Below are 27,582 nucleotides of genomic sequence, written 5' to 3'. Positions count from 1 at the left end.
AAAACATCCCATTTTAGCCTAAGAAAGGGCATATTTTACCAGCATTTCAATGAAAGCTACTCTAAGAGGAGCCACAATCAAAACACTGAATGAGTGCAAATGCAGATTAGAACAATATAGTGACATGGAAACAGGACCCAAAAGGAGGATCCCATTTACAGCCTGAAGAATTCAATCCCAGCTAAATGAAGCACCATTAACAGGAGCACATCAAGGGAGCTGAACTGGAGGTTTCTGTGTATTCACCAGTGATGCAATCTAGGACTCTGGGATGTCATCCAAGCTGGTAACTGTTTGCTTGGCCCACCAGACAAGCTCCATGCAATGCGTTGGAAATAATGATGAAAATGTTTTTGTGCGCTTTGGGTTTAGCAGGAGCAATTAGGATTTGTCGCCAGGTAAACAGTTCTTGGCTGAGAAACAAAACTCAGTCCTTTAACGCTTAGGGAGAGCTCAGGTGAAACACACTTCTGCCCAGCAGCTGCTGCGATTTGGGCTCTTGTACAGCCCCACTGAGAAAACAAAAGTTCTTGGTCTTAGTGCTTTGCTGGTGGTCAATTTTTCACCTTAAAAACACGTTCTGCAGAGTTTGGTGGGGATTAGAGCAACACACAAAAAAATAATGAGAACAACTGGAGCCGTGGGCAAGCTGAACTTTATACATGTCAGTAGTGACAGCTGATGAAAATGCTGCAGTTTCTGCTCATTAAGGAGCTATTGCTGCAATTAGGCCTGACCTGTTCCCATGACCACCAGTGAGAACATCACTACTGGCTAGTGGAGAAGCCTTGGGCCAGCCCTGTTTATGTGCTGGACCTGAGACTTTGCAGAGAGGAGAGGAAAGACAAAGCCCCACAGCCCAGAGCTGGATTACTCTACTCCTGCATCTGCCCTGATGGTAGTGCCAGGATTGCTGGAGGTCTCTGCTGGGGCCTGGGGGGATCAGTGCCTGGTGTGGGAAACACAGAATTATTTTTCCTATTCTTCTGTCAGAAATTTTGCCAGAACAGAGAAGCTCTGGGGGAAGTTAAGGGGAATTCCTGTCAATACTTGAGCACTGCATTCTATCCTGTTCCCTTCCTACTCCTGTCCCTTGTCTACATATTCCTGCCCTTAGATGGCAGGATAGGAATAACACTCCAGGGGGTGACTTCAGGGGATGCCTGAGAAAGAACATATCTTCCTATGTTCAGATTATCAGAAGAAGAGGGTGCAGCCAAGTTCAGGACTCAGTTCTTAGGACTGAGAAACCGAGTGCAAATCAGCCCCTGCATCTCCTACGTCCCACCCCAGGCTGTACCCACCAGACACCTCTTACTGCTGCAGCAGGAACTCGTTACCCCTCACATAGACGTGGCTCTCCAAGAACCAAAGACGCAAGTTCCACAGTTATACTTAACTCCTCTGAACTTCAGCCAACATCATGATCTCTTCCCTGAGCCCACAGATAAGAAGAGCTGCAAAGGAGACATCCCTGACACACTGTAATAGCCAAATGAAAACCACTGCCAAGAGATGGAGCTGGCAGGCTAAACTTTGGCCTCTCATCCATTAATTGTGAGCTGTTTCTTAAGATAATTCTTGTCCCATTAGATCTACCCTTTCCATGAATCACTACTGCTCCCGACAGGCAGAAAAGATAAGGTTTGATGGTTTTTTAATAGCTTGTTTTCTTCTGCTTTTTTAACTATGTCCTTTTGTAAATTTGCTTTCTTGTACGACATCTAAACTTTTATGGGTCCAGATCTCCCAATGGCACCTTGCAAGCCCCAGACACTGGTCTTGTTTTGAGCAGTGTGTTTGCTCAGATCATCTCCAGAGGTCCCTTCCAACAAAAGTTATTCTATGATTCTATCTTCTAAATCAGCCCAATTGCTTTTCACATTTTCCCCAAATTTGTCATATTTCCTATACCCCTGTGCATATACCAATGGGCTGATGGTAGATGAACAGGCATTAGGGGACGTCAGCCTTTAAGAAAGTTCCCACTGAAGAATTCATGATGATGTTTTGACAAAACAAACAAAAAAAAAAACCAAAAAAAGAGCAGAAACACAGGAATGTCTGAGTATTTAAAAAGAAATCTCAGTGAACATGGGGATGACTTAATTAGAATAAAAATGCTGCTTCTATTCAAAGATTAAATCATCTTTTGAAATTTAAACTGGCTTTCAAAGGTTCACCATGAAACAGAAGAGATGACTGATGCCCTCAAGTGACAAGGGAAATCAGATCAGCTTTGACTGACAGGAACAGCACAGGCTGTCCACAGCACAGCTCACGTTGGGCATCTCATGAGAGGACCACTGGAAAACCACGTGCTTGTGGCCTCCCAGAGAACAGGCCTATTTGGCTGACAGTGCTGAGTAACCATTTCACAAGGTGCTTATGCTCAGGAGGGTGCAGCCAATACCTAACATGTTCCAGCACCCTCCAGGAAATCTGGGACAGAAAAAGCTCAAAGGCTGCATCCTGCTTAAAACATGAGAAGCAACAGCAAACCCCACACGTCCTGCCCGCTTCCAGCCATGGCTGCAGGGCAGCAGCTCCGATGCTCTGGTTCCTTTTGTTGCTCTTTACCAACTCTGTTATCACCCAAACAGAGTTGGGTTTTGTTGTTTTGCACACTGAATGCTGAGCTGCCTCACCTCTGGGTGCTGAGGTGGTAACGAGCTGTCCGGTTACCAAGGTTGTGAACCAGCAGAGTCTTCTCACTGCTGTACTTGACCGGACACTCCGAGAAGTCCAGAAGGTCAGGGAAGTCCAGGATGGCTCGGGCACCAATGGCACAAATTGGCACAATGAACTCTTCCCTTTCGGTGATGCAGAGGAGCTGGTGGAAATAATCCTGCAGGAAAAGAAACTGTCTCAGCAAAGGACATTTAGTGTCATCCCCACAGCAGAAGACAACTGCTGTGTTCTATGACCCTAACAGTAGCATTCAATAATTAATAGTACTTTGTACCTCAATGACCTTTCATTCCAGTAGGATGACTTGGACAGGGCCGTTAACTTGCAAAGAAGAAACAACTCTATTGATTCACCTGCTTTCACAGCAGAACTTGACAAAATTATCTGATACTTTGATTCTGAGGCACCAAAATAGAGTAATTTCAGGTAGTGGATTACAGTAATAACAGAACCTGCTTTGACCACCACTGCAGACTATTAAAGGCACCACTAAGAACCCAGCTGTGCCACAACACTAACTCCAGTCCCAGCAATGCAGCAGTGTTGGGGGAGCTTGGCAGGGGTGCTCTGGTACATTTTCAAAAGGACTTTGCCACATGAACAATCAACAGCCCATTTTTGGTGAAATACTTACCAAGCTGGAGATGGTAACTGCTTTAATGCCAGGTGAGTGTAGGGTGCACATGTATTTCCCACCTCTTCCCATAACATCATTGGGACAAGGCAAGGGACACACACACCCTTAAAAAGCCATCTGATCCATCTGCCCACACTGAACTCACCTGGCCCTAATGCCAAACTATTCTTGCCAGATGTCTGACAAGTACTTAAATCACTAAGAATTTCAGCCCTGCCCTCAGCAGCCTATTGCAGCTCTGCCCTGGGCTTAGGGAGAGCTCTTCCTGTGGGAGAATCTCCATCTCCCTTTACATCTCACCCCAGCTGCAGGGGACACAGCAATAACTTTGCTGCCTCTGCTGCATGGTTGATGCCTTAATCGCCTCCCTCTTCCAAGGTCTCTAGGAGTGATTCGGTGCCTACCTGGACAAAGGTGGGATGGAACTGCAAAAAGGAGGCCCTCAGGCATCCCTATCAGAGCAAACTAAACCCTGCTATTCCCAGTAGTTGGCTTGCTCAGGCAAGAGCCAGACAGCCCCTCCTTCCGCTGTCTGGCATTTAGCAGTAGGAAGGTGAATCAAATCACCAAAACCATTTCACTGTAGGGATGAGCAGATCAATCACTAGATGCACGATGTGGCATTGCTGTGCTGGCAGCATCGTCTTACCCCTGGTGAAATCAGTGGTAGAGCTGCTGCTGTAGGGCCAGGAGCCATTGCCTCCAGCAGCTCCTGTATCGATGAGCTGATAAAAGCTCTGCCTCTTATCATTCACTTGCTGGCCTGATCTTTTCTCTTCAGTGCTTTCAACTCGTTTGATATTTTTATAATTGTTGAAGCAGCAAGCAGACAATTTGATTTAGGAACCGCACATAGCAGCAAGCTCTCTTAACCAGAACCAATTCAGATTCTTCCATGGTTGGGACCTCCTGCTCCCATACCCATCCTCTCCAAACTTGGAAAGGGACCTAAGGCTGCCAGAAGAGGCACAGACACACAGCTATTGCTTTAACCCAAAGCTAATACCCAGTGCCTACCAACCACCTGCTCAGCAGCAGTTTAAACTCACCCTAACAGCTGCAGCCACGTCCAAGATGGTAAAAGAATAAAGAAGGATCTTTTTTTTTCCCCTAGACCTCTCAAATATTCACACTTGAAATTGCAGAAGTGCTTTTGCTTCTCCTATTTGGAAGGTAAAAATAGCAGGAAGGGAACTGCAGCAAACGACCTACAGCACTGAAGATCACATTTCAGGAGAGCGTTTCATCTTCAGCAAGTCTTTCTGAATTAGCAATTTTGCACTCAATCTTGCAGCCTAAGCCCTCTAAAATAAAAGCAACGGGCAGCCCATGGGAATTTAAAGCACCTATTATCTGGGCACTTCACGTCCCAGACTGCTCAGACCCTCAGAAACTCCATTAGCAAATGCAGAATGCTATTTACCTTTTTTTTGGTTGTTGTTATTTTGGCCACACTACTGTAACAAAGGCATTGTAAATCCAATTGAAAGCTGTGTGTCTTTTTAAGCCTTGGCATCCTCTATTCAGTTATCTCTCCCTTCCAGATGCCAGGTAGACTGAAGAGGATGCAAGGAGTTCAGATCAGTACGGGGATAAAGAGAAAAGAAACTTCAACAGCTGGAGGTATCAGAGGGAAGTAAAAGGGAATTTTCAGTCATTGTCATTGCTAAGAAGTGAGGGGATCAGCATAAATGTAAATAAGAGCCCAAGGAATAAATCCCTCCAAAAGCCAGCACAGGCACCCATTCCCAGCTCTGCTGCTGGTGGTGGGCACTGGGACTGGAGGCACAGGCGGGCTTGGGAAAGGGGACTTCTCTGTGTCTGCCAAGGCAAGGCAAGAGGCAGCGAGGCAGCCATGACCTTGAGGAGGACGCTGCCTCTCGCCGCCCATGCCCATGCACGTTGTGTGCTGAGCCCCTTTTACAGGGATGCTGCAGCCAGAGGAAGGCTTGACCCAAAGCACTTCAGAGTGTGCTGACCCTTCAACTCCATGATGGCCCCCCAAAGTGGATGCAGTGTCAGGCCAAAAAGGGGGAAACCGGAGCAGAGAGGGGTGTGCTAGGCAGAGGCTGGCTGTCCCTGCTGCTATGAACTCATGGTTCGCTCAGCTTCAGAAAGCTGAATTGCCTTCCCTTGGGAAAAGAGGATTGCAAATTCTCCACTGCAGCACTGCCCTGTGTTATCAGGACACTAACTCTGGGACAAAACCCAGGGGGACAGCTGAAACCAGTTCAAAATCTTGCTTTTATTCTGCAAACCCTAAGCAGACTGTTTAAAACCAGGTTTCTAAATAAGCCTGAGTGAGCAAGAGGGTGCATCACTTCTATGCTTTATAGATTATTTAGACACAGCTTCAGGCTACAAATTTTCATGCAAATATCCCTTTTGCATTCAAACAACCCTTCTCTCAATTTCAAGAAAAGTACAGATGACTGTAGGATCATTCCTCTGCTCTTATTCCTCTTTGATAAGCAAAATGTTACAAGCTGTGGCCTTCCAAATATCACCCTCGGCATTCAAATTAGTAGCCACTGAAACTAAACCAACTGCTTGTCTCAGATGTTATTTCCTTGAATTATAGAATTGTTTCATTTGGAAAAGACCTTGAAGATCATTAAGTCCAACCATTAACCCAACACTGCTCTCAGGCCCTTTGCAGACTCAGGCCAACATTAATTGGTGTCACAGTGATATCAACCTTGATGCCTGCCCGGTACACCAGACTCAGATGTCAGTTATCCTGCATAACCAATCCTAAATCCTTCACTGAACTCCCTGCAGCAGACAACTTGCAATGAAAACATCCCTGTAGCATGAGGTAATATAATAAGTCAAGCAGGGAAAGCTCCCTGCTGAAACCATGATATCATATAGGCTGGAAAAGAGAGCCATTAGAAAAAGGGGAGAGACTGAAGGATGAGGAAAGCTCCACAGGAGAAGGGGTACCCCTGCTCCTGCCCCTTCAGCTACCAATTCACAGTAGTCTTTGAAAGCAGTCCCTGTTCTCCAGGTTCATTCTGTGCTTTCATTTGCTTTCATCTTCTGTCCCTTTCCTCCCTGCAAGAGTCATCTTAAAAGTCTGTTTGGAACAACTTTGGTGCGCTACAAAACATCTAAGAGGGCTGGACTGAATTTTAAAGGAGTTAATTTCAGTAACGCAGTAACTCATCGTTCTGTCATCTTTCCTATTAATCAGTGAGCAATATTTCAGTCTCCACTGAGCATTAGGAATGAATTTTGCAAACCTTACAGATTGAACTGGTATTGCCTGAAAAATATTGTCTTCCTACAGTGGAAAGAACAATAGGACAGAACAGAATAAGCTGTGCTATGATTTTATGTGCTCCCTGCTTCTTTCTTCCTTTCAGATAATCCCTTAATAAGCCTGAAGGACACACAAATACAAACATTCCTGTCTGTTGGGTATTTGCCAGTCAGTTCCATAATGGTTTCCAATTAGGCAGAGACTGTCAGACCACAATGCAAGGACACCAGGGAACACAGGGTGGCATGAGAAGATCCATGCTGAGCAACTGGAGCCGTAAAACAGGAATGTGTAAATCAGAAGCAGCAAGAGGAACTAATTGGAAACGTTGCCCAGCAGAAACATTAGCATTTCATATTTATAATGCAAGTGCCAATAAACGAAGAGACATGTCAGCTATTCATTTACTTTCTGACAGCCCAACCATGTGATACATTCCCAAACGACTGCAAGACGATAGGAAACTGCTCATTTGTCAAGAAAGGGCAACATGGCACGTGGCATTTCAGCCACTAGCAGCTCACATGGTCCTTCTATTTAGGGCTCAGCCACAGTTTTGCCTTGAATCAGGAGTGACTTCACTGAAGTCAGACTTACCCCAGGGAAGAACAGATTCAAAGCAAGAGAATTATATAAACCAACTGCAACATCCACAACCCTGACACAGGGGTTTGTATCTGCAGCCCAAGTCACTGGGTCATCCATAATCCCTGTGGATCATGGAGCATGATCCACATGCTGCTCAAAGGCATGCCTTCCACAATTAAAACACAGATATTTTGCCAGCAACTTCAAGCCCGATGCAAGTGGCTTTTCAGAACCATTTCTCAATGCCTGCCTCTTTGCTAAGGGATTTTCAAGGTGCTCTGCTCCTGCTGCCCATGCTATTGATGTGTTTCTAGCTGAGCTACAGCACTCTGGTACTTCGCTGACTCGCATTCAATCAAGTACAAGACAAAATGTTCAATTTGCACAAAATTCTGATTCTGCGGTAAAAATCCTCACATGCTTCTTGCTGAGCAGCACACAACCCTCTCCTGATGCCCTACAAAACCCCTGCAAGGAGCCCAAAGCCCAGTTCAGTGAAACTGCCGGGGTGTCAGTGAAGCTGTGCAGAGAACCTCTCATTGGCAGAGCTCCCTGTGCCATGCACTCACCAGTTCAAGGGCAAGACAAGGGACAAAGTATGGGACATTAGTGCTCTTGTGGGTTATCTCCCCCTACTTCTATCTGTGGTGATGTTCACATGTTGCTCTGTTGCCTCTCAACTCCAAGTGCAGCACTTTGCCCTTCACAGGTATCAATTTACCTCTTTCACCCTGAAAATGAACACTAATTCATGCTAATAAATCACATTCTAAAGACACCAGTGTACTTTGCAAAGCCTACCTCAGTGATGTTAAGCTCTTGTGTCACTTGGGTAGTACAGAGAACTGCCCAAGGCCAGCATAATTTTTAGTCTAAATTTTAACAGTGTTAAATAATTCCTTAGTCCCTCCTAAGGAACAAGGATCTAGGGAACACAGGGCATTTCCCCTTTAGTTTTCTGTATCCATGCTGTTTGAGGATAGGACAAAGTGTTAAACTAAGTCTAAGCAGCAAAGGGAAGATGGGAAAACAGGTGCACCCAAAGAGATCCTGCACCTTTGCCTTGGTGCAGAAACATCAGCTGGCTCAGAACTCTCCCCATCTTTGCCTCTCCAAACAATTCAGGTGAAGAACAGTGCTAAGAGATTTCAGGATGCTGGTGGAAAGAGTCAGCCTGCCTCTCTTTGTTTCCCTGCAAGGCTTCCTTCCATTCATATCTTAAATCCTCCTGTAATAACAAGCCTCCAGATAACAGCACGGGGATTAGACTTGCCAGGGCCTCAGCACTGATGTTCAAACCTCCAAGCAAAAGCACAGCATGTTTGGCACAGAGCAGTTGTGAGCTGCCAGAGCAACCAGCGACATGCATGAGGACACAGCCACAGCAGTGTCACTGCCCACAGGTTGTACTTGCCCTACACAAGCTCTTTCAGGCAGGTGTCCAAGTCACCTGCAGCTCACCAACCTCCTGCTGACTAAGAGCACGTAGAGCTCAGCATGCCTGTGCCAGGCTGGCTCCCTGCCATGGGCACAGCACCTCCTCTCCCCTGGCCTCGCAGCTGGGTCATGGGCAGGCAGGTGTCCTCAGGGACAGCACGGCTGCAAGCCTGGGGAACAGAGGGTGTGGAAACACATCACCTTTGCTTCAGTCCAGGGTGAGGCAGGGAAGTGAATCCCATCTGTCTGGGCAAAGCAGCTCAGCCAGAGGCAGTAGGGCAATGCCTTGTGGCAAGGAAGTGCCGAGCAGGTCAGACACCCGCACTAGGATGGAGACAGAACACCTGAACCAAGTCATCCTACAAGTCATTCTGCAAGCCTAAAGAACCTGCTTGCTTCTGCCTGCACACGGCCATGCAGCTGTGTTCCCAAGGGGGAATGTGCTACTGAAGGCAAAACAGCACGTGCTATCCTGGGGTAAGGAAGAGATTCCCTTCTAACAGACTGAGTTTGAGTGGGGCAGTCCAGCTGTGGGGATACAGTCATGTGGGCAGACCAGCAAGAGAAGGAGACCAGACACTGTGGCCTTACTGAGAGTAAAAGAAACCTGAAGGGCAAAAAGAAAAACACAGCAAGACAGAGAGACAACCCCCAAAACAAGGAGATGGCACTGAGAATTTAAATGGGCTGTAAAGAAGCAAGGGAGAGGCACAAGACATTACCAGGAAAGGTTGAGGCAGAAGATGAGAGCAGTCAACTTGCCAAAGTGATGGAAAACCACATGACACCCCAGGCTGTGCCTATCAATTATGGGTTTCAAAGGCATTTTCTGCCTGGAGAAACATGACCAGCACTGACTCACAGTGTGGTTTCATTACTAAACGCCAATCTCGGCTCTCCAGGAGCTCTTGCTGCCTGGTGATTGTGGCCAGGCAGCTGCCAGTGCAGGCAAGCTGGACTGCTGGGCATTCCTTCCTGCACCCAGGAGGCCCTGCAGGCACCCTGCTGCCAGGTTCTGCCCTCTGGAATACACACACACACACACACACAGCAAAAAGGCATTTTCTAGCACACAGGTATCAACCTCTGAGCACCAAATCACACCTCACAAAGTCTAAAACAAGTGATTTTGATGGACAGGCAGCTTCACTGATAAACAACAAACTCACTTGAAGCTTGGAAAAAAATGGAGGTTTGTTCTGCACATCCATCCAAGCCTGATAATCCATAGCCAAGGAAGTCCTGAACTCTCCAAATTCTGTCTGCTTCCAGCAACACCCTGGGGCAGTGAGTTCCAGGGGCTAATTTCACACTGAAGACAAATATTTTGGTCACCAAGACCCCTGGAAGATGAATACACATGGCTAAGACCATCAGCAAAAGCCACCCAGGATATCTCTGAGGGTGGTGAGGAGCAGTTGGAAGACAGAAAAGCAATTTGACAGCAAACAGGTGAGGAACTTCTAGATTTGAATGATTACAGAGCCTCTGTTTGGAATACGCTTGGCTGTTAGCTGGATTTTTAGGGAGCAGACAACCTCAGGTTACCACACAATCTAAGTCAGTGTGATTCAGAGGAATCTGGTGAGAAACCTTGGAGACAGAACACAATGTTGCTTTTCTCCAGTACATTACCAAAAGCCAACAAAATCAGAATACAATAACTTCTCTTGGGATTATCATCTCTGTCTTTATTTTCCTCAGAGCTGAATCTTACTTTTACACCAGTGCTGTCCAATGGTTGAGGTCTTACTAGCTTCAAAAATAATTCTTTTGGGAAAAAAAATTAACAGCTCACACATGTGTATGCTCCTTTTCAGGGTATACAAATGCCAAGATGCAGCTGTACAAGTTCATTATTTTTTACTGAGAGTAGCAGAAATTTTAATGCAGACGTCCTTTTCCACTTGAGAAAGCAGAGCAAATTCACTGTTTGTCTGTTGGCTTGTACTTGGCAAAAACAAACATCTTCATGTGCTGCATGGATACTGGAGCAGCTGAAGCTGAAAGGCTCAGTGGGAACAAAAAAGAGCAGCAGGAACAGGGAAACTGAGGCACATTTGAATCAGCAGAGGAAACCTGCAGCAGATGTGCCAGAATCAGCATGGACCCCACCAACGGAATCACTTGGGCATGGACATCCATGCTGCACCTTCCCAATATTCCCAAGCTAAATGCCAGACCAGGAATGATTTAGTACTCTCCAGGAATAACTGAGGGACCAGAACTGCATCCTTCCCTGCCCTTTGCAGCCGTGTCCCTGTCAAAACCTGTTATCCCGGGATACACTTGGACTTCTCTTGTTGTTCCTCCACCTGTCATAAGCTCCAACAGCTTCTTTTGGCCACTTGTTTGTTTCTCCCAAGAGGTGGATTTGGAGAGGGGGTTAATTCATCTGCTCCTATCACACTTCCATCTTCCCATCCTGCCTTTCTCTCATGCACACCTCTTACTCTTCATTACACAACACCACCCTTAATTACACTGTTCTTTTTCTGGCCTTTCTCTACTTCCACTACACTTTACTGTTATGTATCAAGAGAAGCCCTTGTGTCTAAGAAAGTGCTTCAGGAGAAAAGATTGAACTCTTCTCCTTTCCTCTCTCTTTTCTTCCCACCAGCTTGCTCTTGGCACAAGCCTCATTTGAGAAAACGTTCCCCTGTCTGAAATTCAAAAGGTCTCAGTTTTTCTCTTTACAGTGGAACACAATTGCTGACATTTTTCAACTTTTCCCTTCTCAACTTTCTTGGGAAATTGCAAAACAATCACAATTTTTTCAAGAGAAGGTAGAGACCTTCAAGAACACACTGCTCTGGAGGTGCTGTGGTTCTCCAAAGGGAAAGCAGAAACACCATGTTGCCTCTGGAAAACCTGAGCAGAGGTGAATTAAACTTAGCAGGAGCCTGAAATGGCACCTAAAGGCCTCCCACTGCTTCTGCTAAATCAGCCCGATTCCAAGGCTGTTTCAAAACACATTTCCTGCAGTGCCAATGCCACTAATTATAACTAATTTCAGCATAAAGTAGAGAAGACTCAACACCTGAGCTCTAAGTTCAAGTTGCATAGAGGCAGCTAAATAAGCTTAGAGAGGCAGAGATTCCTGCCAGGAACCAGGATTAACCAAGGAGCCACAGGACACGGTGCACACTCGAGGTAAAGCGCGAGGGCAGGTAAGAACTGTACAGCCTTCAACATTCACATCAATCCAGGGCTTTCAAGGGAAAGAAAGGGGCTAGAAAAGGTCCTTTGGGTTAGATACCACCAACATACTGCCAAAATCAGGGGAGAATCGCCTGGGAAGATTTCCACCATCTTGCAGAACAAAGGTGCTGAGACATTTTATTCTGGATGTGCTGCAGCAGGTAACTTGCTGTGCTGTAAAGCACTGGAATTAACATCACTCTCCTCTTCCAGCTGCTCAGTGTTAAACCTCCACATCCCAGCACTTACCTGGTCCCTGTTCCTCAGAACCACTGGCATTTCACAGACCTCGCCAGGGGTGTAGTTCTGAAACACCACCTCTGGTGGGAAAGGCTGAAGTGAACGGTGATCTGGGTAAACTGCTGAGAACTGCAGAGGCAAGAGAGAGCAGGGAGAGGTTCAGCTGCTGGGAGGAACATTCGTGAATGAGAATCCTGCACTGATCCCCAGTGAGTACAGACTCTGGGTGAGTACATCTGCCCAGCTCACACTGGGGAAACAGTGGCTCTTCCACCTCTGCCCTGGGCTGCTCAAAAGCTGCTGCACCACACCGAGGAGGCTCAAGCCAAGCAGCTCTTTAGGCAGGTGTTTCTTCAGGTTTCCTTCTCAAAAATCCAAGGCAGCACTTAGCTCCTGCAGAGCCCTGTGCTAATGGGGTCACAGAGCTCTGGGGCACTGACTGACAGAGCCCTGAGTACTCCTGGAGCAAGTACAACTCCAAAACTTACATTAGGCTCCATGGGAAACAATTTTGGGATTACTTTTACTCTGAGATAGAGACTCCCACACAAGTCCAAATACTTCTTTTTATCTGATGCTTAGACACCAGTGAGAAGAGTACCAGAGGAGGTAAGGGCAAAAAGAAAGTAACGCAGCAGTTAGGAAAAAGACAAGTGAGGTGAATGCTGAATGGGGATAAGACTCAGCTCTTTTCTCAGCAGTTTTGGGCAACTTGAGTAAGACTGAAGTTGGTGTCTCCTTTTTACATGAGCTTTAAATGGCTGCTTTCTTGTAATCTATTATTGGTGTCATATTTATTACCATTGCAGAGGCATGTCTGGAATGATACAACAGTAAATGCTTACTGAGCAAAGACATTACTTTGACAAAACCCCTCCCTGCTTTTGTCTCCCCTCTCCAGCAGCACTGTTCCCACTCAAAACACACAGGCAGGTGTCCTGCACCTCCACAGGAGTCACAAGTGGCTGAAGTGAGGGGCTGCAGCACACTGCCAGTTATTTGTGCATCTGTCTGAGGCATTCCCAGCCTCCTGTGCTATCCAGGGCAGTGCTTAATCAGTTTGTTGCAGCTCTCTTGCTGACAATTTCAACAGCCTATCTCAGTCATTGACCCACTGGGACTGTGCTTTAAAGTGAGCAGCCCTCTAAGAAAAGCAGCTTTAAACACACCCCTCAGCAAACACTGATCCAGATAAAGCACGTCCACTCCCCTCTGCCCTGGGCAAGTCCCCTGTACATCTGGCAGCCTGCAAAATCTAACACCCTGTCAGTGTCCCACGCATTGTTCCAACCCAAAGCTTTAATACAATTAGTTTTCTTAAATCAGGAGTAATCACCACAGGCCCTCAGCCTTCAAAGGCCAACACTGCCACTGTGGAGGGAATCCTATAACCCTAAGCATTTGACAGTGACCACACCAAAGCAAGAGGTGGCTATTTCAGCAGAAGAATGGAAAATGGCAAGCTCATTCCCTTGTGCTCTGCCCAAGCCTTCTCTCAGGGATGGCAGCTACACTCCAGCAAACCCCACCAGCTTCAGCAGAGGTTATTTGTGTTGACTTAGCACAAATTGGGACTCCAGTGTCTCAGCAAGGAAAAATGCTTTGCCTTTCCCCCACCAGAAGGACCTCCACCACCACCAGCAGTTTGAAACGACAGCAGGATCTGGACACTGAGATATTTCAATGAGCTGGAGGGAAGCCTGTCACAAGTACACACCCACTTCAAATGTCACATCAAACAGCAAGGAAAAGGGCAGGGAAAGGCTACCTTGTGATGGAGGTCTCGCTCTTGTCTTGAAGCTGGACAACCTGGGGCAGATTCATCTCCTGAGTGCTGGCCAGCCTCTGCTTGATAGTGAGAGACATCTCCTTATGAAAGGCAGAGGGAGTCAGCTGAAAGGTAAAAAAAATAAGGCAAGAGACTCAGAAATGCCCTTGTTCAGAAAGGCTTTTCTTGTTCAAGTGCCAGTGATGAATAATTTGTGATCACAGCCACTAGGACAGTTCTGGAAGCCCTGGAAGTTACCTGCTGAAATATTTAACATCAGTAAATTAATGATATAGAGCAGAATGCACATGCTGTAACCACGTGGCTCTGTCCCATTAGCTTCTCTGTGATTTGATGTGACACGTTTGGGGATTTCTGCTCTTTGGGCATTTGTTTCCAGTTTAGTTCCATTGGATTGAGCCAGTGACCTTTGCAGAGAGTGGGGAGGAGTTATCAGAACTCCTCTAACTCCATCCTTGCATGACACTCACAACCCACAGTGTGGAGATGTCACTGCTGGGTGAGTCCGAGGGAGGCAGGAAAGCAGCACTGTGCCAAGACTGAAGTGCACAGGAATGGGTCCAAGTTTCAGTGCTCTCTTTTTAATGAGCACTGTGTGTTTTCTCTGTCTGGCCTCACAGACCCCACCACAGCAGAACACAGAGAGATGTCCTTGACAGAGCCCCAGCACCAGGGCATCTCCAGTCAAGTGAGCTCCAGTCAGCAAAGGGACATTTGTGGATGGGAAGGAGGAATTGCCCTGACTCCACTGCTGGGCTGGATCTGTGCTCCACACAGAAGATGAGAGAGAAGAGCTGGTTTGGAACCTGTTCTAGCTGGGACCACGTCTCTCGAAGCTCCAGGCAGAGTTTGAGCTACCCTGCCCCTGCGAGGTGCCTAAGGGCAGGTTGGTGAGAGCAGCACAGGCGAGTGTCCAACCTGGCAGAAGGAATTACTGCCACACAGAGGGGATGGAAAGAAGCACACGCTCACAGCTTCAGCTTTACATTGGTTTAACTTGCCTCTAGTCCCTTCGCTGGATTCGTTGCCCTTCTCTGGTCTTGCTCCAGCACCTCAATGTCTGTCCTGAATGAGGGGCCCAGAACTGGACACAGCACTCTTGCCTGTTGAGAAGTGCAAATGGGTTTGATGTGATTATTTCACCAAACTCAGGGGGAACATTCCGTAGGTACGTTTGTACACATAGATATAGATGTGCACATCTCTGTGCCTGTGTGTGGGAACTGATCATGGTCTACATGGTGAGTGAGTGAACTTTGACAACAAACTCTGCTGGGTCACTGTGGAGACCTACTCAGAAATTTCTTTAACACTGGTGTCTCCAGGCTGTGGCATCCTTCCAAACTGGAGAGCACAAGGCCTCCCCACCTTGTTTCCCTGGGCCACAAAGACACAGCAGAGTCTGCTGGCATTTCTCACCTTTCCCTCCACCCTCCTCTCCCATGATTATTGGAACCCTATTTACTGGAATTATTAGCCAAATCCCTATTAATATTCAAACTGTCCTTTATAACTCTTCAGAATCTTCTCAGGAATTCAGTTTCCACCAAAAGAATCTTCTTTTGGTGGGTACAGAAGGATGGCGAACATCACTTGGCTGCTTAATTTTTCAAGAGCGGCTGACCTGATGTGACTTTGAGTCTGGCCCTACTTAAGGACTCAGAGTGTTATGAACAGCCTCAAACCCAGGGACACTGCTGCCCCAAGCATTGACAAAATCAGAGCACTTTCCTGCTTTCCAAAACAAGCGTCCACCCTTTGTGCAAGAATGTTTCTGCTGATTTTTCTAACTAATGGAGCAGAGAGTTCAAGACTCTGATTAAGAATTATAGTTTCTCAAGTCTAATTTGGTTAAGTTACAAAAATTACCAAACAAATATAACTCCTTCCAGGTGTGAAATTACCACGCTGCCCAAGAGCATTTCTCCATGAGGGCCCTAGTTTTCATTTAGTAACATCCATATTCAAGGCTTCCTGTAGGCATTAGAAGTCGTAACAGCAGAAATAAAAGCAGGAAACCATTAAAGGAACATGAGCAATTAGCTCAAACAGAAATTCAACATATGGGAAAGCAGGCCCGCTTCAGACTTCATCGTAGTGGCAGTTCTCCAGAATTCTTACCCTACAAGAAGCACAGGTAAACAGGGCCATTCCTCTTCCAACCAGCAGCCTGACAACCACCTCTCTGTCTGTGTCACAAAAAGTGGGTGTGCAAGGAAGGGCAAGAAGAGAAGACAACCCCAGAAAGTGGGTTTCAAGCGCTGACAAGACTCAAACATGGACAACACTTACTAAGCACTACTTTGGGCTAGAAATAACGTCCCCACCCTTTCTGGCAAACTGGACCAAGGAACAGATGCATTTGCCCACTTCTTATTTTCAGAGACTTGGGAGACCAGCCCTAAACTAAAATTATTTGACATTAGGTAAAATCTCTCATCATATTCCCTCTTGCTTCCTTCTGTTCCATATCTTCTTTTTTTGTGTGTGTGGACTTGCTTTATACAGCAAGACATTGTCTACACAAAGATGACCATTTCCTTCCCCTCAGGTTTTACCTACATCCTGCAAGCAACCCAGTAACTTCATTCCTTTATTCTCAAAGCAGGTACAGCATTGTACACATAATCCACAAGGCTGCTGTTTCCTTTTGTTCTTACATGAAACATGAGAGCACAGCACTGTCTTATGGATATGAGGACACGCTGTAGCAAGAATTAGGATTTAAACCTGGAAATAACTATTTTTCAAAAGAGAAATCTAATGAGGGACAATACATTAATCTGGATTTCAGTGATTTATTACTGGGTCTTAAGAATAACTGGATTATTTGTTCCAGTTTTCTAACTGCAATTTCATTTCACTTGAAATGAAGCCTGTCCATCATGCCCACAATGCTAATTTCCAGATCGTTTCTACTCTCCATACCCCCCATCCCAGTCTAGCAGCTTCCCCTACTCTCTAGCCCTGGAGAGATGCTCTTCCCTACTCCAGAGTTCCACTTCCCTAAAGCCTCCAGGGATCAGCCTCCCAGGCCTGGGGGAAAGAAGCAGAATTAGGAAATCAGCCTGATCTCCCTGCAGGGATAGGAGGAAACACCAGCCACGACACAGCACAGCTCCAGCCCACCACCCCAGTTCCATGAGGGGAGATCTCCACGTACCCCACCCCAGACAGCTCTTTGATACCCAGCAGGATGTAATTAGGTTCCTAATCTAGGGGTAAGTCTGGGGAGGTAAATGGGTTATAAAACTGCTGTGCAGCTTGCAGTGATGGTGGGGACTTCTTGCTTAGCCTAGATGTTGGAATAAAGGGAGAATTGAGGAGGCTGAATCTGGGATGTCCTCAGTGATCTTCAGCTTGGCATCCTGTTCTGATAGATCCGGGTTTCCTGAGACATGTCAGGAATTGTACCCCAGGCCTGGGCATATTTCTTCATTGCTTTTCTAGGTGGCACAGCTGTCCTGGCACAGCTGGTTCCTGTGACTGCAACAGTATTACAAAGTGCGCCTTAGAGTGGCATTTGGTAATGCTCCACAAGTTTCAGGTAAATTTATTTTAGACACTGCAGATGAGCCCATCATGTCTTTGCTGAAGGAGTAAAGAAAAACTTTCCACACTGAATTACAAGGCAAGAATTTAATTTGTATTTTGCTCACCCAAGGAGGACCCTCATCGTATCAATGCAAAGGACAGCAGGCAAACCTCTGTGTTGCCACAGCTCTGACAAGACCTTTGGGGGTGTCCTTTGGTGTTGCACCTGGTGAATACCCTCTGATGAGCTTGTTCCAATTAATCAGGCACACATTTACACACACACCAGCCAAGGACACCCAACTGACAAGAGTATCTCTGCTGTCAGGTAGCTTCATGCATTTTTGGCACAACAGATGCTATAAACAAAGCTTCTCAGGAGACTCTAAGCCACAGGCAAACCAAATCCTCACATCTGCTTGGCAGGGAACAGGGAACCCTACATTTGGAAACCATCATTCATTATTTAGGGATTTACAATCCAGTCAGGGAGGATCTGAGCCCTGAAAAATAATTTGCTCTCCAGCTAGCCAGCCTGTGGAGACTCACTCCAGAACATCTCCTGCACGACATTCAGTGTAAGCAAAGCTCAGTGTAAACTGGAGAGTTGGGGCAAAGAATCCTCCCCTGTGACACCCTTGTGCACTCAAGTCACCAAGACAGAACTGCAAGGAAAGGAAGCTGAATGGTGGGGGATGCTTCCTGGCTCAGAAGGCAGAGCTTGGAGACAGATTCCAAGGTGAGACCCACCAAATCTCTCACACCTGGTCTGAGGTGCACTCACAGGGCTGCCTCCTTGTGCCCCTTCCCACAGCTCCAGCACCTTAGAACCAACCTTAGATCTCTCAGCTGCTCAGCACAGGAGTGATTCCTGCCTGCTGCAGGCAAAGAGGACAGCTGGAACCAGGTTTCGTGCTCAGAGGACTTGCCAGAGAAGCCTCAGGTGCTCAGCAAAGGAAACTGCTGGCAGGAAAGGATCTTCATGGAATGGCATGGTGGAAATGACATCAAACACACACAAGGGCTTGCAAGCCCCTCAGCACCCAGTGCCAAACCTGATGCTGGTGCCTCAGCCCACTCTCAAACTCAACAACCCTGCTCTCACACTCAGCTGTGTCTCTGCTACTGAACTCACCATGTATTTTTCCAGCTCAAACCTTCTGCCCCTGCCAGGCAGATGGAGGGGGCCTAAGCCATTCCTTGGTCCAGCTTGTCAGCCCAGACAATGTCATTTCTACTTCTCCTAGACTGCTGCAAGGAGAATGCAAGTGAGAAAAAAGCCTGATCCGCAGGCTGGCACCTTGGATGCTCAAGAGCTAAGGAAAAGCCTTGGCTGGGGAGCTCTGCTCCCTGGATGACAAAGTCTTTTAGCTAATGACTATTTAATGTGCAATGCATAAGAAGTCTCTGGAGGGAAAAAAAGGACAAGAACCATCTTTTAAGTGAATGAAAGATTTGTTTGATGCTGTGGGCTCACAGCTACTACTGAGAGTCCTTGCCCCAGGCAAGGCAGAGAAAAAGGGTCTGCACAGGACCTGTACCCTGCTCCCAGGTGAGTGGTTTTGGCCATGACCTATACTGGATAAATAAAAGCACCTTCACCTCATCTCTTCAGGGCAGGAATAATAACCTCTGAACACTGCCTGGCTCATGAACAGTCTCCTCCATTCTGCTGACATGCAGTGATTTATTAGTTCACCTTTCAGCTGCATCCCCAAGATGGAACACGGGACATTCCCAGCATCCCTACAACCCATCCGCTCCCTTTCTAAACCATCCCTTCACTTCTGCAGCATCAACTCTAAGTGCACAGCACAGGCTGCACAATGCTCACATCCTGACCAGCTGCTTCACCTGCCAGGTCATGGAGAGTTTGAGCATTGGCTGAGTTCTTTGAAATGCTTCTGTGAACCTCAGTCCCAACCAAGATGGTTTAATCTCAGTCTTCCAAAGATTCTCAGTCAAAGTGCACGTGTGTTCACACCCAGTTCTCACAAAGAAGCTTCAGTCTCTGGAAGACAATAAATTTTAACTCAATTCAGAGACACCAAACTGGAGACGGGGAACCAGCCAAAAGCAGAAGCAGGAATACAATCCCTGAGCCTGACCTTGGCTGGCTCCAGACTTGTACTTGCTTCTCCAACACCCACACACAATACTGGCTGCCAGAAAAGTAAATATTCGGTATTTAGTGGATTGCTGCTCTAACACTACAGCACTGGCTGCAACCCCAAGGTGTCACAGAACAAGCTTTAACTTCACTGATTATTTCCTGTCCTTCAGGTATGGGGCACGTCTGGATGACCTGCTATGAGTAATTTGCACCCACATGGAGTAGCCTGGCCTTTTTATTTTCTCTAACTACATACAGGAGTCTCCACTCAGCTCTGCTCCCAAGTTCTCCCTCCTGAGGCCAGACAACCTGGGAACCAAAAGCCACCCTCCACCCGGAGAGGGGACGCAGCCACCAGCACTCCAGCATAGGGGCGGTCACCAGCATCCCCCACTTTCCCCACTCTGCAGGGCCACTCTCACACACCAGATCCCCTCAGCCAGCCAGGCTGTGGCCCTCCTTCAGGAGCAGCAGGGCTTCCCAGATATAGGAGAAAGTTTCACGAAAGATGTCTGGACTTCAGGTGGCTCTCTTGAAAGCTGTTTATTGCATAAGCGAAGTTACAGCATTTCAGGGAGTGGGTATCCAGAGCCAGCCCTACAGCTGCCAGCTCCAGCTGTAGGCATACCTGAAGCCCCTTTCTGTTCAAGTTACAAAGCATTATATACTTCTCTTTGCAGAGTATCTTAACACATAACAACCAATAAGCACCGTACACAATACCTTTACATTTGCCTATAGCCTATCATAGCTACTACCATCACCATATTATAGTCATTATTATCCAATCACAAGAGTAAGTAAGTTACAATTTAAGCTTACAGTGGAAAATTCTCAGACCTTTCTTCTTCTTGCTACATCAACATTTCTTGTTTGCCTGCCATATCTCTCTTTTTGGTAAAGACATGTTTTCTATTTACTTATGCTCTTCTTGAGACTTATTTACTTGATGAAAAACATCTTTGTTTGTAATCACATACCTTTGTCCTGCTCCTAAAAATCTCCTTCCAACTCATCTCCAACCTTTGCCTTCTCAGTTACTCAGCGATCACTGTTTCAGCAAAACATCTTTTATTCTATATCAAAACTAGCTTTCATTTCTATCTCATCCCCAGTTTCTACATTCACAGATCTTTCTGCCAAGCCTACATACCTGTGAAACTTTCTTACCAAACTTTCATCCTCCCCAACACCCAGACAGCCCCAACACCACCATGGCAACAACAGGGATGTCAACAGGGGAGGAGTCAGTGGTGGTTTCAGGAGGTGACAGCAGCCTTTCCAGCAGTGGGACAAAGGGATGCTCAACACCCACCTGGTGCCCAGAGGGGAGCTGCTGTGGTTCCCCTGCCCCAGGGTAGCAGAAGCCAGCTGCACTTCCCCACATCTGCTGGGATACTGGCAAAGCCTGGCTGCCAGTGCCTTTTTCAATGTAGTAGCAGCAGCTCAGGGACAACACACAATGAACACAGCAAACACACAGTGAAACTCCCTCCAACACACCTGCAGCATGTCCCAAGAACTGCAGCATGTCCCAAGGAAGCAGAGAGGAGACACACTTGCCCGCAGCCCAGAACAAAAGCAAGCCAGGTACCTCAGCATTTCAGACAAGCTACCCTTCTCCGTCCTAGCATGGTCTGACCAAAGCAGGCTCCAAGCTCTGCTCTCTTTAGAGGCACAGGTAACTGTTAGTTTGTGCAGGGAGCTGAAATCCTTCCTCCATCCCCGGGAAAGGCTCTTTGTGTAGCTCTTTCCTCCTGCAGAAATAAATGAGCCAAGGGCAACAGGCAGGCACGTTGCATTATTAACCTCTCCTTTGCTGCAGTGCTAGGAGGACACAGAGCACTATGAGCCAAAACCCTACTGCAGGCTCTGAGATGGGACCTCACAGCTCAGGCACACTCAGGCTTCTGAGCACCAAAACCAGAGACCCTGGGGGGGTTGTAACAGGCACATCAGAAACATCTCTCCTGTCATTGCTGCTGCACTCATGAGATCAAACCCACTGAATTAACTGGACACTTTTGGTGTCTTGCAGACTACACAAAGCTGCAGCAAAAGCTGTAATGAGGATCCAGAGAGAAGAGGAAAGTGCTGGCAGAGACAGCTCACAGGATGGAAGAGGTGCAGATGGGAGTACTCCCCACCCCCATTTTAACCCATGAAGTGCTCACTTCAAGAAAGGACTGACTGCAATGCTCAATCACTTCAGATGTTATCAAAATATTTACATTCCCTACCGAAAAACTGCACTGAGATCACTTACCCAGCTGCAACCTTATGAAGGCCCAATCATGAAGTCCCAAACAAGCAGCCCACAGTCCTCTTTGTTCCAAACAGGGTTCATATTTGTTTTCTTCAGAGAAAGAAGGAAAATCAAGTTGGGCCCTTTTAGCCATTTTTTCATTGCCTTCCTCTGAGCAATGCAATCACCCATTGCAAGGGAGAACATAGATTTATTTTTTTTGGTAGCACAGACCTCAACATCCAGCCTTGGGTTTATTTTCTCCCTTTTTATCCCTACGCTGGGAATCAATTTGGTTTCCTCATTTTTTACTTAATTTACATCTCACTTTCAACCCTGAACTGCTTCTGTACTCTTTTCTAAATCAAGACACTATTTAAATTCCTGCCTTTCAGAGACCCTGCATTAGCTGTGCAGTTAACAAACTTGAAAAGAATAAATTGTTTTATCCTCACTGCCTCTTAAAAGAAAACAAAATCCTTGACCCCAAGTGTAATGCCTCCTAGGTTTTCTTTTTCTTTAGTTCTATGAAACCATTTAATCCAGCCAGCTGTCTTTGTATCAATGCAAAAGAAAATTTACAAGCCTCCAGAAGTTAATCACAGTTCAAGGGGAATCTCTGACACAGAGGTTAGGAAAGGCAGTAACCAAGGCTGTGCCTGACAGGAGACAGTGCTTTGGAAAGATGGGTAGGCTTTGGATGGAGGCTCAAGCCTGACTCAGCAAAGTGCTGGCACAGGATCTCAGCCTCAACAAAAAAAAGGGACAGATGTCAAGGGTGACAATGTCTGTGCAGTTACAAGATAGTTCAATAGTTGTTCCTGGGACTGCCACTGTCTTAATCCCAACTGCCTTGGCATCCTGTTTCCTGGCAGCTAAAAACTATCTGAGACCCTGTGAACACAGAAAATGCAGCAGCAGCACCACTCTGTAGGACCAGGGCTCAGTGGTCCTTCCCAGTCACAGAGGCAGAGCAGAGCTCAGTGTCTCCTCCCTCACCCCCAGCTCTTCTCTGCCAGCCTCGTCCTGCCAGGGCATTCTCCACCCCTCCCACCACCGGGGCACCACAGGCTGGGAGCAGCAAGCTCTCCCTCTGCTCCACCCAAGACACAGAACCGCCTGCAAGCCCAAGCACACGGCAGCTCTCTGCAAATGGACACCTCATGCCACTAAAACCACAGCCACACCTGAGCGCCCAGCACGATCCTCCAATGGTCAGCCCCAAGGACCACCCCAAATGCCACAGGCAGGCCTTCCCTCCAACCTCTCCAGGCTGAGGAAAAATGTGCTTAACCAGATCCACAATAGCTCGGCTGGCACTTGCAGCTTCTGGCATCACCTGGCAGCTCCATTTGCAGTAGGAGGGCTCTCCTTGGCTCCTGGCTTCACAGCAAATCGGTCATCCCCAGCCTAGCAGGTCTAGTGCCTCTGCAGGGCACTTCCAAACGCCAACAGCTGGCTCTGTGATGAGAAGAAAGGGAGAGAAAGACTAGAAAACACAACAGTTGTAAGTGGAACACAGGGATGGGACAAACCCAGTCCGTGACATGCGTTTCAACCTGAGCCCACAGGAGCACCTGGCATGATTAGAGCAGCTACAAAGCACCAGGCTGTTTGAAAGCAGTGCTGTGAAAGGGGTAGCTTGTTTTATTTATCACTTGAGAAGCACCAAAGGAGCAAGCTGCTGTCCTTGCTGTTTCCAGCCAGCTGGTGCAGCTCCCTGCAGCCCACAGGGCTGTGCTGAGAGGTGCTGGGGCAGTCCGCAGGCACCAGCTCTGCTGGGCAAGGAACTTACTAACTGAAGCAGGCACCAAGAAAAAAAATCAAAGCCAAATGTGGCTTTTCTTGCACTGGGCAGTTGCCTTCACAGGTCCAATACAACCACACAACAGCCACAATTGCAGAGTTTGAACTCAAGCAAAATCCCAAAGCATTTGGCTGGGTTGCTTAAGGAGGGACTACTGGATTGCCTTTGGCTTAGCCAAATATTTGACTGCATTTGTATTCAAAAGTCTTTTGCTTAAAAGATTGGGAGTTTTGCTAAAAAACAGCCATGCAGAGGCTGTTCTGGGCTGGAACCTGAGCCAGGGCTTTCTGATTTTTAAACAAGGCATCTGGTACATCCCCTAGAAGAGCCTCTGCTCTCTGCCCTGGAGGTACTGTCAGACTCTACAGCTTTTGTGTGATCAAGGTCTCCATGCTGACTCCCATCACATCACATATTAGCAGTGGGTGCAGAGGGACAGATTTTCATTTTCCACAAAGAAGTTGTCCAAGCTGAAGTATTAAACAAGCTCCTCAGGTTCTTCCTTTGAACCTCTTCCCATCCTTCACACATCCCAAGAACTACTGCGAATCAAAGAGGCAGCAACAAAACCAGCCCCAAACATCTCCTGAGATTCTCCTTAAGGGAAACATTCCCACTCATGAAAGACCAGCTTTGTAATAAACATACAGCCTCAAAAACAGAGGGGAAAACCCTTCAAAACATAAAGCAGAAGCGGAGTCACTCATGACATTGGAGTGGTTGATCAGAAAAGCTGGTCAAATGGGTCTGTGTAGCAAACACCAAGGGCCTGAGAGAGTAAACCTGTCCAGCCACTGTACCATTTAAAACAAGGGGGGGTTTAGAAGACAGACAGTAGCCACATTAAAAAAAAAAAAAAACAAACCAAATCAATAAAGAAATTATAAAAGGTTAAAAGATAGGCACCTGAGTGGGGGTAGGAACAGCCAGGTTTGCATCTTGGTGACCATCAGCACAAGCATCTCTGAGTTCCAAGGCCGAGCTGCAGGACAGATCCACCTGATTGGAGCTGTGAGCCTTACTGCAGAGTTTTGGTTTCCCATTATAGGAACAGCTCAAGAGGTTTGATTTGAGCAGCGTCTCTCTGCCAAGGATGAAAGCAAGGACCTGAGTACCCCATTTGTGACTTCCTCTCACATTGAAAAGTCTTCCTAGTGCACTCTGGCACCTGATCTCATTAAAAAGGAAGAGAGGGAACAGATGGAAACATAAAAAGAAACTGTCAGCTGCCAACCACTGATCCCATCCTGTCTCCATCTCTCTCCCCACTGCGGCAGGAGCACAACCAGCAGCTCTTGCAAGGACAAGGCCAGCAGGAGACAAGGAGGATTTCACGTGGGCAATAAACAGTAGGAATAGATGAAATCTTGGTAAATAAGAGCTCCTTTCGTCAGGAAAGGCAACACATGAGACCTATGCCATGTCCAGGAGCCCTCCTGTCCCTGCAAACAGCAAAGAGTGGTATGCTGGCTGAAACAGCCACCATGCCTGAAGCCTTTCCAGCATGCCTCCACCTGCAGGCACCAGCAAACCCAGGAGCAAAGTCCAGCAAAAGATGAGGTGGGACCCCCAGCAGGGCCTGTAGGAATCTCTCCTTTCTCTCTCCCAGCCTGTAGTTCAGGTATTGAAGCATTCCAGGAAGCCTCAGCAGGCCCAGGGGATGTCCTATAACCAAGAGCATAAGAGAAGAGACACCGAGACATCACTCTTCCTTTCAAGGTGTTTGCTTCATGCTTGTCCCTGAGCATCCCTCCTTGGATGCCACCACAGAGACAGCTCTGCAGCTTTCCCTCTCAAAGCAGCACAGGGACTCCCAGGGCAAGCAGGCTACAGAGAAGAAACTTTCCCCAATTTCTTACCCATCCCCAAACATTTTCCCCTTTCCCAGAGAGAAAAAAACCCCACACTTCCCCTCCCCGTCCCAGAGGCAGACATTAAGGTGGACCCAGGATGACACTGAAGGTCAAAAATTTGCACTCACCTAATTACAGCTCTGCCAGGTATCAAGCAAAGGGACTCGTTTCACAGGGGCTCAACTTTCTGTATTTATGCAGGAAAAGGTGAAGTCACAAAGGGAAGCAAAAACTCTAATTCATCCCAGTGCTGGGAATGCTACAGGGAGGCTGATCTATCCTCTCTCTGTAATTAGCCTCTCTATTTTCTGAACACCCAGTGGTTTCAGCAACATATAACATCAACTTTTTTTGTAGAAAATGGTATCTTTCACCAGACTAACTTGATGGGAACAAAATGTATTACTGACAAACCTTATCTTGTCCATATCCTTGAGCACAGCTGGCTGGATCAACATACCTTTAAAACTAGTGCCTGCAGCAGTCCTGAAAGGCAGAGAAAACAGCATCTCAGCCTTGTGGCAGAACTGTGATGCAGATGATACTGCACAGGAAAATTAAGGTGTAAGCTGATTATGCATCAGCTCTTCCCCAGCAACTACCTACAAGCGGGGTCTTGTCCCTCAGAAGGCACAAGGTGTCACACCCCACGTTTGCTGTGGGCTTAAATGCCCAGCATGTCTGCAGTCAGATTACAGCACCTGCCTCCTGCCCTAGCCACCCACCTAAAGACCTTGAAGAGAAATGGAAAGGCACTGACCATCCAGCTGGTGCCTTCAGCCCTCAGCATCCTCCATCACAAAAAAAAAACCAACACAGGAGAGGGCAAGTAAAAATTGTACCCAGGCACCAGGAACCTCTAGAGGCATCCATCAGCTGAACTGCTGAGACACAAATATCTACAGCCTCTCTTTAGCACAGCCTCAAGGCAGAGTCTTTGTTTTAACCCTCCCCAGCTGCTGCTCCCACCTTTTAAATCAGGAACTGGATGCTAATTTCTTCCAGACAAGTTCACAATAACTTGCTGGGCTGAACACAAAAAGATGGCTTCAGTTTAATTTTCCTATGACTACAACACAGAGGTTTCCAAACTTGTTTGGAAACTATTATTTTTTTCCTGGCTGGTGTCTCTAGCACTGAGAACTCCTTTTACAAATGGTATCTTCGTATAGAGATGTCTGGGATTAACCAAGCCAGGTACATCAAACCTTCACAAGGAATAGCTGAGCTGCAAAGGGAGCTATGAATCCCTTTACGGAGCAGCCCCGGGAATTGGCCCAGCAGTGAGGCTGGTGGGGAAGCCAGTTTGTTAAATAACACTCCTCCAGGAGCAAAAGGAGCAACAGCTCTGCAGGCTGACTGGGGAACTGCTGCTAACGGAACACAGCTCCCTCCTCTGCTGCTCTGAGAGCCCTCCCTCCCCACACAGAGACAGCAGATCAGACAGCAAATTTCCTCTCAGACAGGACATTTGAGGCTGTAATGGCACCTTCAGTCCCTGGGCTTTGCTCCTCTCCACTGCTCAGCAAACTTTTCTGCCTCACTGGACACACTGGTCCCTGCATGCCCTCAGCTCGAGAGGGGACCCTGGGGAGGTCAGACCTGCCCCTCCACACTTTCAAGCTCACTGGGTTGCATCTCTATGCAATCCTCAAACCTTGCACATAAGGTCAGCCTATTTTTTCAGTCTCATTGGCAAACCGAGCTGAAAAGCAGCTGGGGAGGAACATTCACTCGGGAAAGCAGGATTTCTCCTTCCCAGCAAGTAGCATTTGCAGGGCAGCAGACAAACTGGCTGACATTTGCAGAGAGCTCTGAAGGCACATAACCCTCTGGAAATGTGCATCATCAGTCCTGCTATTCTTGGCCCACTAAGCTTGTTTGTCTCCCACAAAAGCTGTGAGAGCACAACTCTTGCACACATGCTGTCTCCCTGGGAACTAATCCTACCTCTGTCCTCCTTGACTTAAGTGTTCATTTGAGCCCACAGCAAAACTTCAAGGCCTAGGAACACCTGGCATGAAGCGAAAACAAAGGTCAGGTATCAAGCACAACCCCTCCTGGGGAAGTACACCCAACAAGAAATCCTCTCTCACTGCGCTCATAATCCAGGTAAACAGCTGCTCTTGGAGACAGAAGCAATCCAAGGAACTTCCCAGCACAAAGTCCTGCCTGGTCCCTT

General features: G+C 47.2%; 1 protein-coding gene and 1 long non-coding RNA gene across 2 annotated transcripts in view; both read right to left on the bottom strand.

The window, feature by feature from the left end:
- HYDIN (HYDIN axonemal central pair apparatus protein) overlaps nucleotides 1–15,292 on the bottom strand; it is a 39,884-nt gene extending 24,592 nt beyond the window's left edge. The window contains exons 1-5 of the mRNA XM_032122175.1: nucleotides 15,268–15,292; nucleotides 13,828–13,981; nucleotides 12,861–12,876; nucleotides 12,069–12,188; nucleotides 2,649–2,848 (exon numbers count right to left, since the gene is read on the bottom strand). Coding sequence (XP_031978066.1) covers nucleotides 2,649–2,848; nucleotides 12,069–12,188; nucleotides 12,861–12,876; nucleotides 13,828–13,981; nucleotides 15,268–15,292 — 515 coding nt within the window. The remainder of the gene's footprint in view (nucleotides 1–2,648; nucleotides 2,849–12,068; nucleotides 12,189–12,860; nucleotides 12,877–13,827; nucleotides 13,982–15,267) is intronic.
- Nucleotides 15,293–22,606: 7,314 nt separating this feature from the next.
- On the bottom strand, nucleotides 22,607–26,849 carry LOC116449994. Its single transcript, XR_004242623.1, has 3 exons — nucleotides 25,529–26,849; nucleotides 24,454–25,212; nucleotides 22,607–23,201 (listed from the first exon to the last, which is right to left on the bottom strand). It is a non-coding gene; the product is annotated as an uncharacterized LOC116449994 (long non-coding RNA).
- Between the last annotated feature and the right edge of the window lie 733 nt (nucleotides 26,850–27,582).

The sequence above is a fragment of the Corvus moneduloides genome, chromosome 12, assembly GCF_009650955.1.
Source record: "Corvus moneduloides isolate bCorMon1 chromosome 12, bCorMon1.pri, whole genome shotgun sequence".
Classification (NCBI taxonomy): Eukaryota; Metazoa; Chordata; class Aves; order Passeriformes; family Corvidae; genus Corvus; species Corvus moneduloides.
Note: the sequence above shows the minus strand (reverse complement) of the source record. Positions and strands in the feature narration are given on the sequence as shown.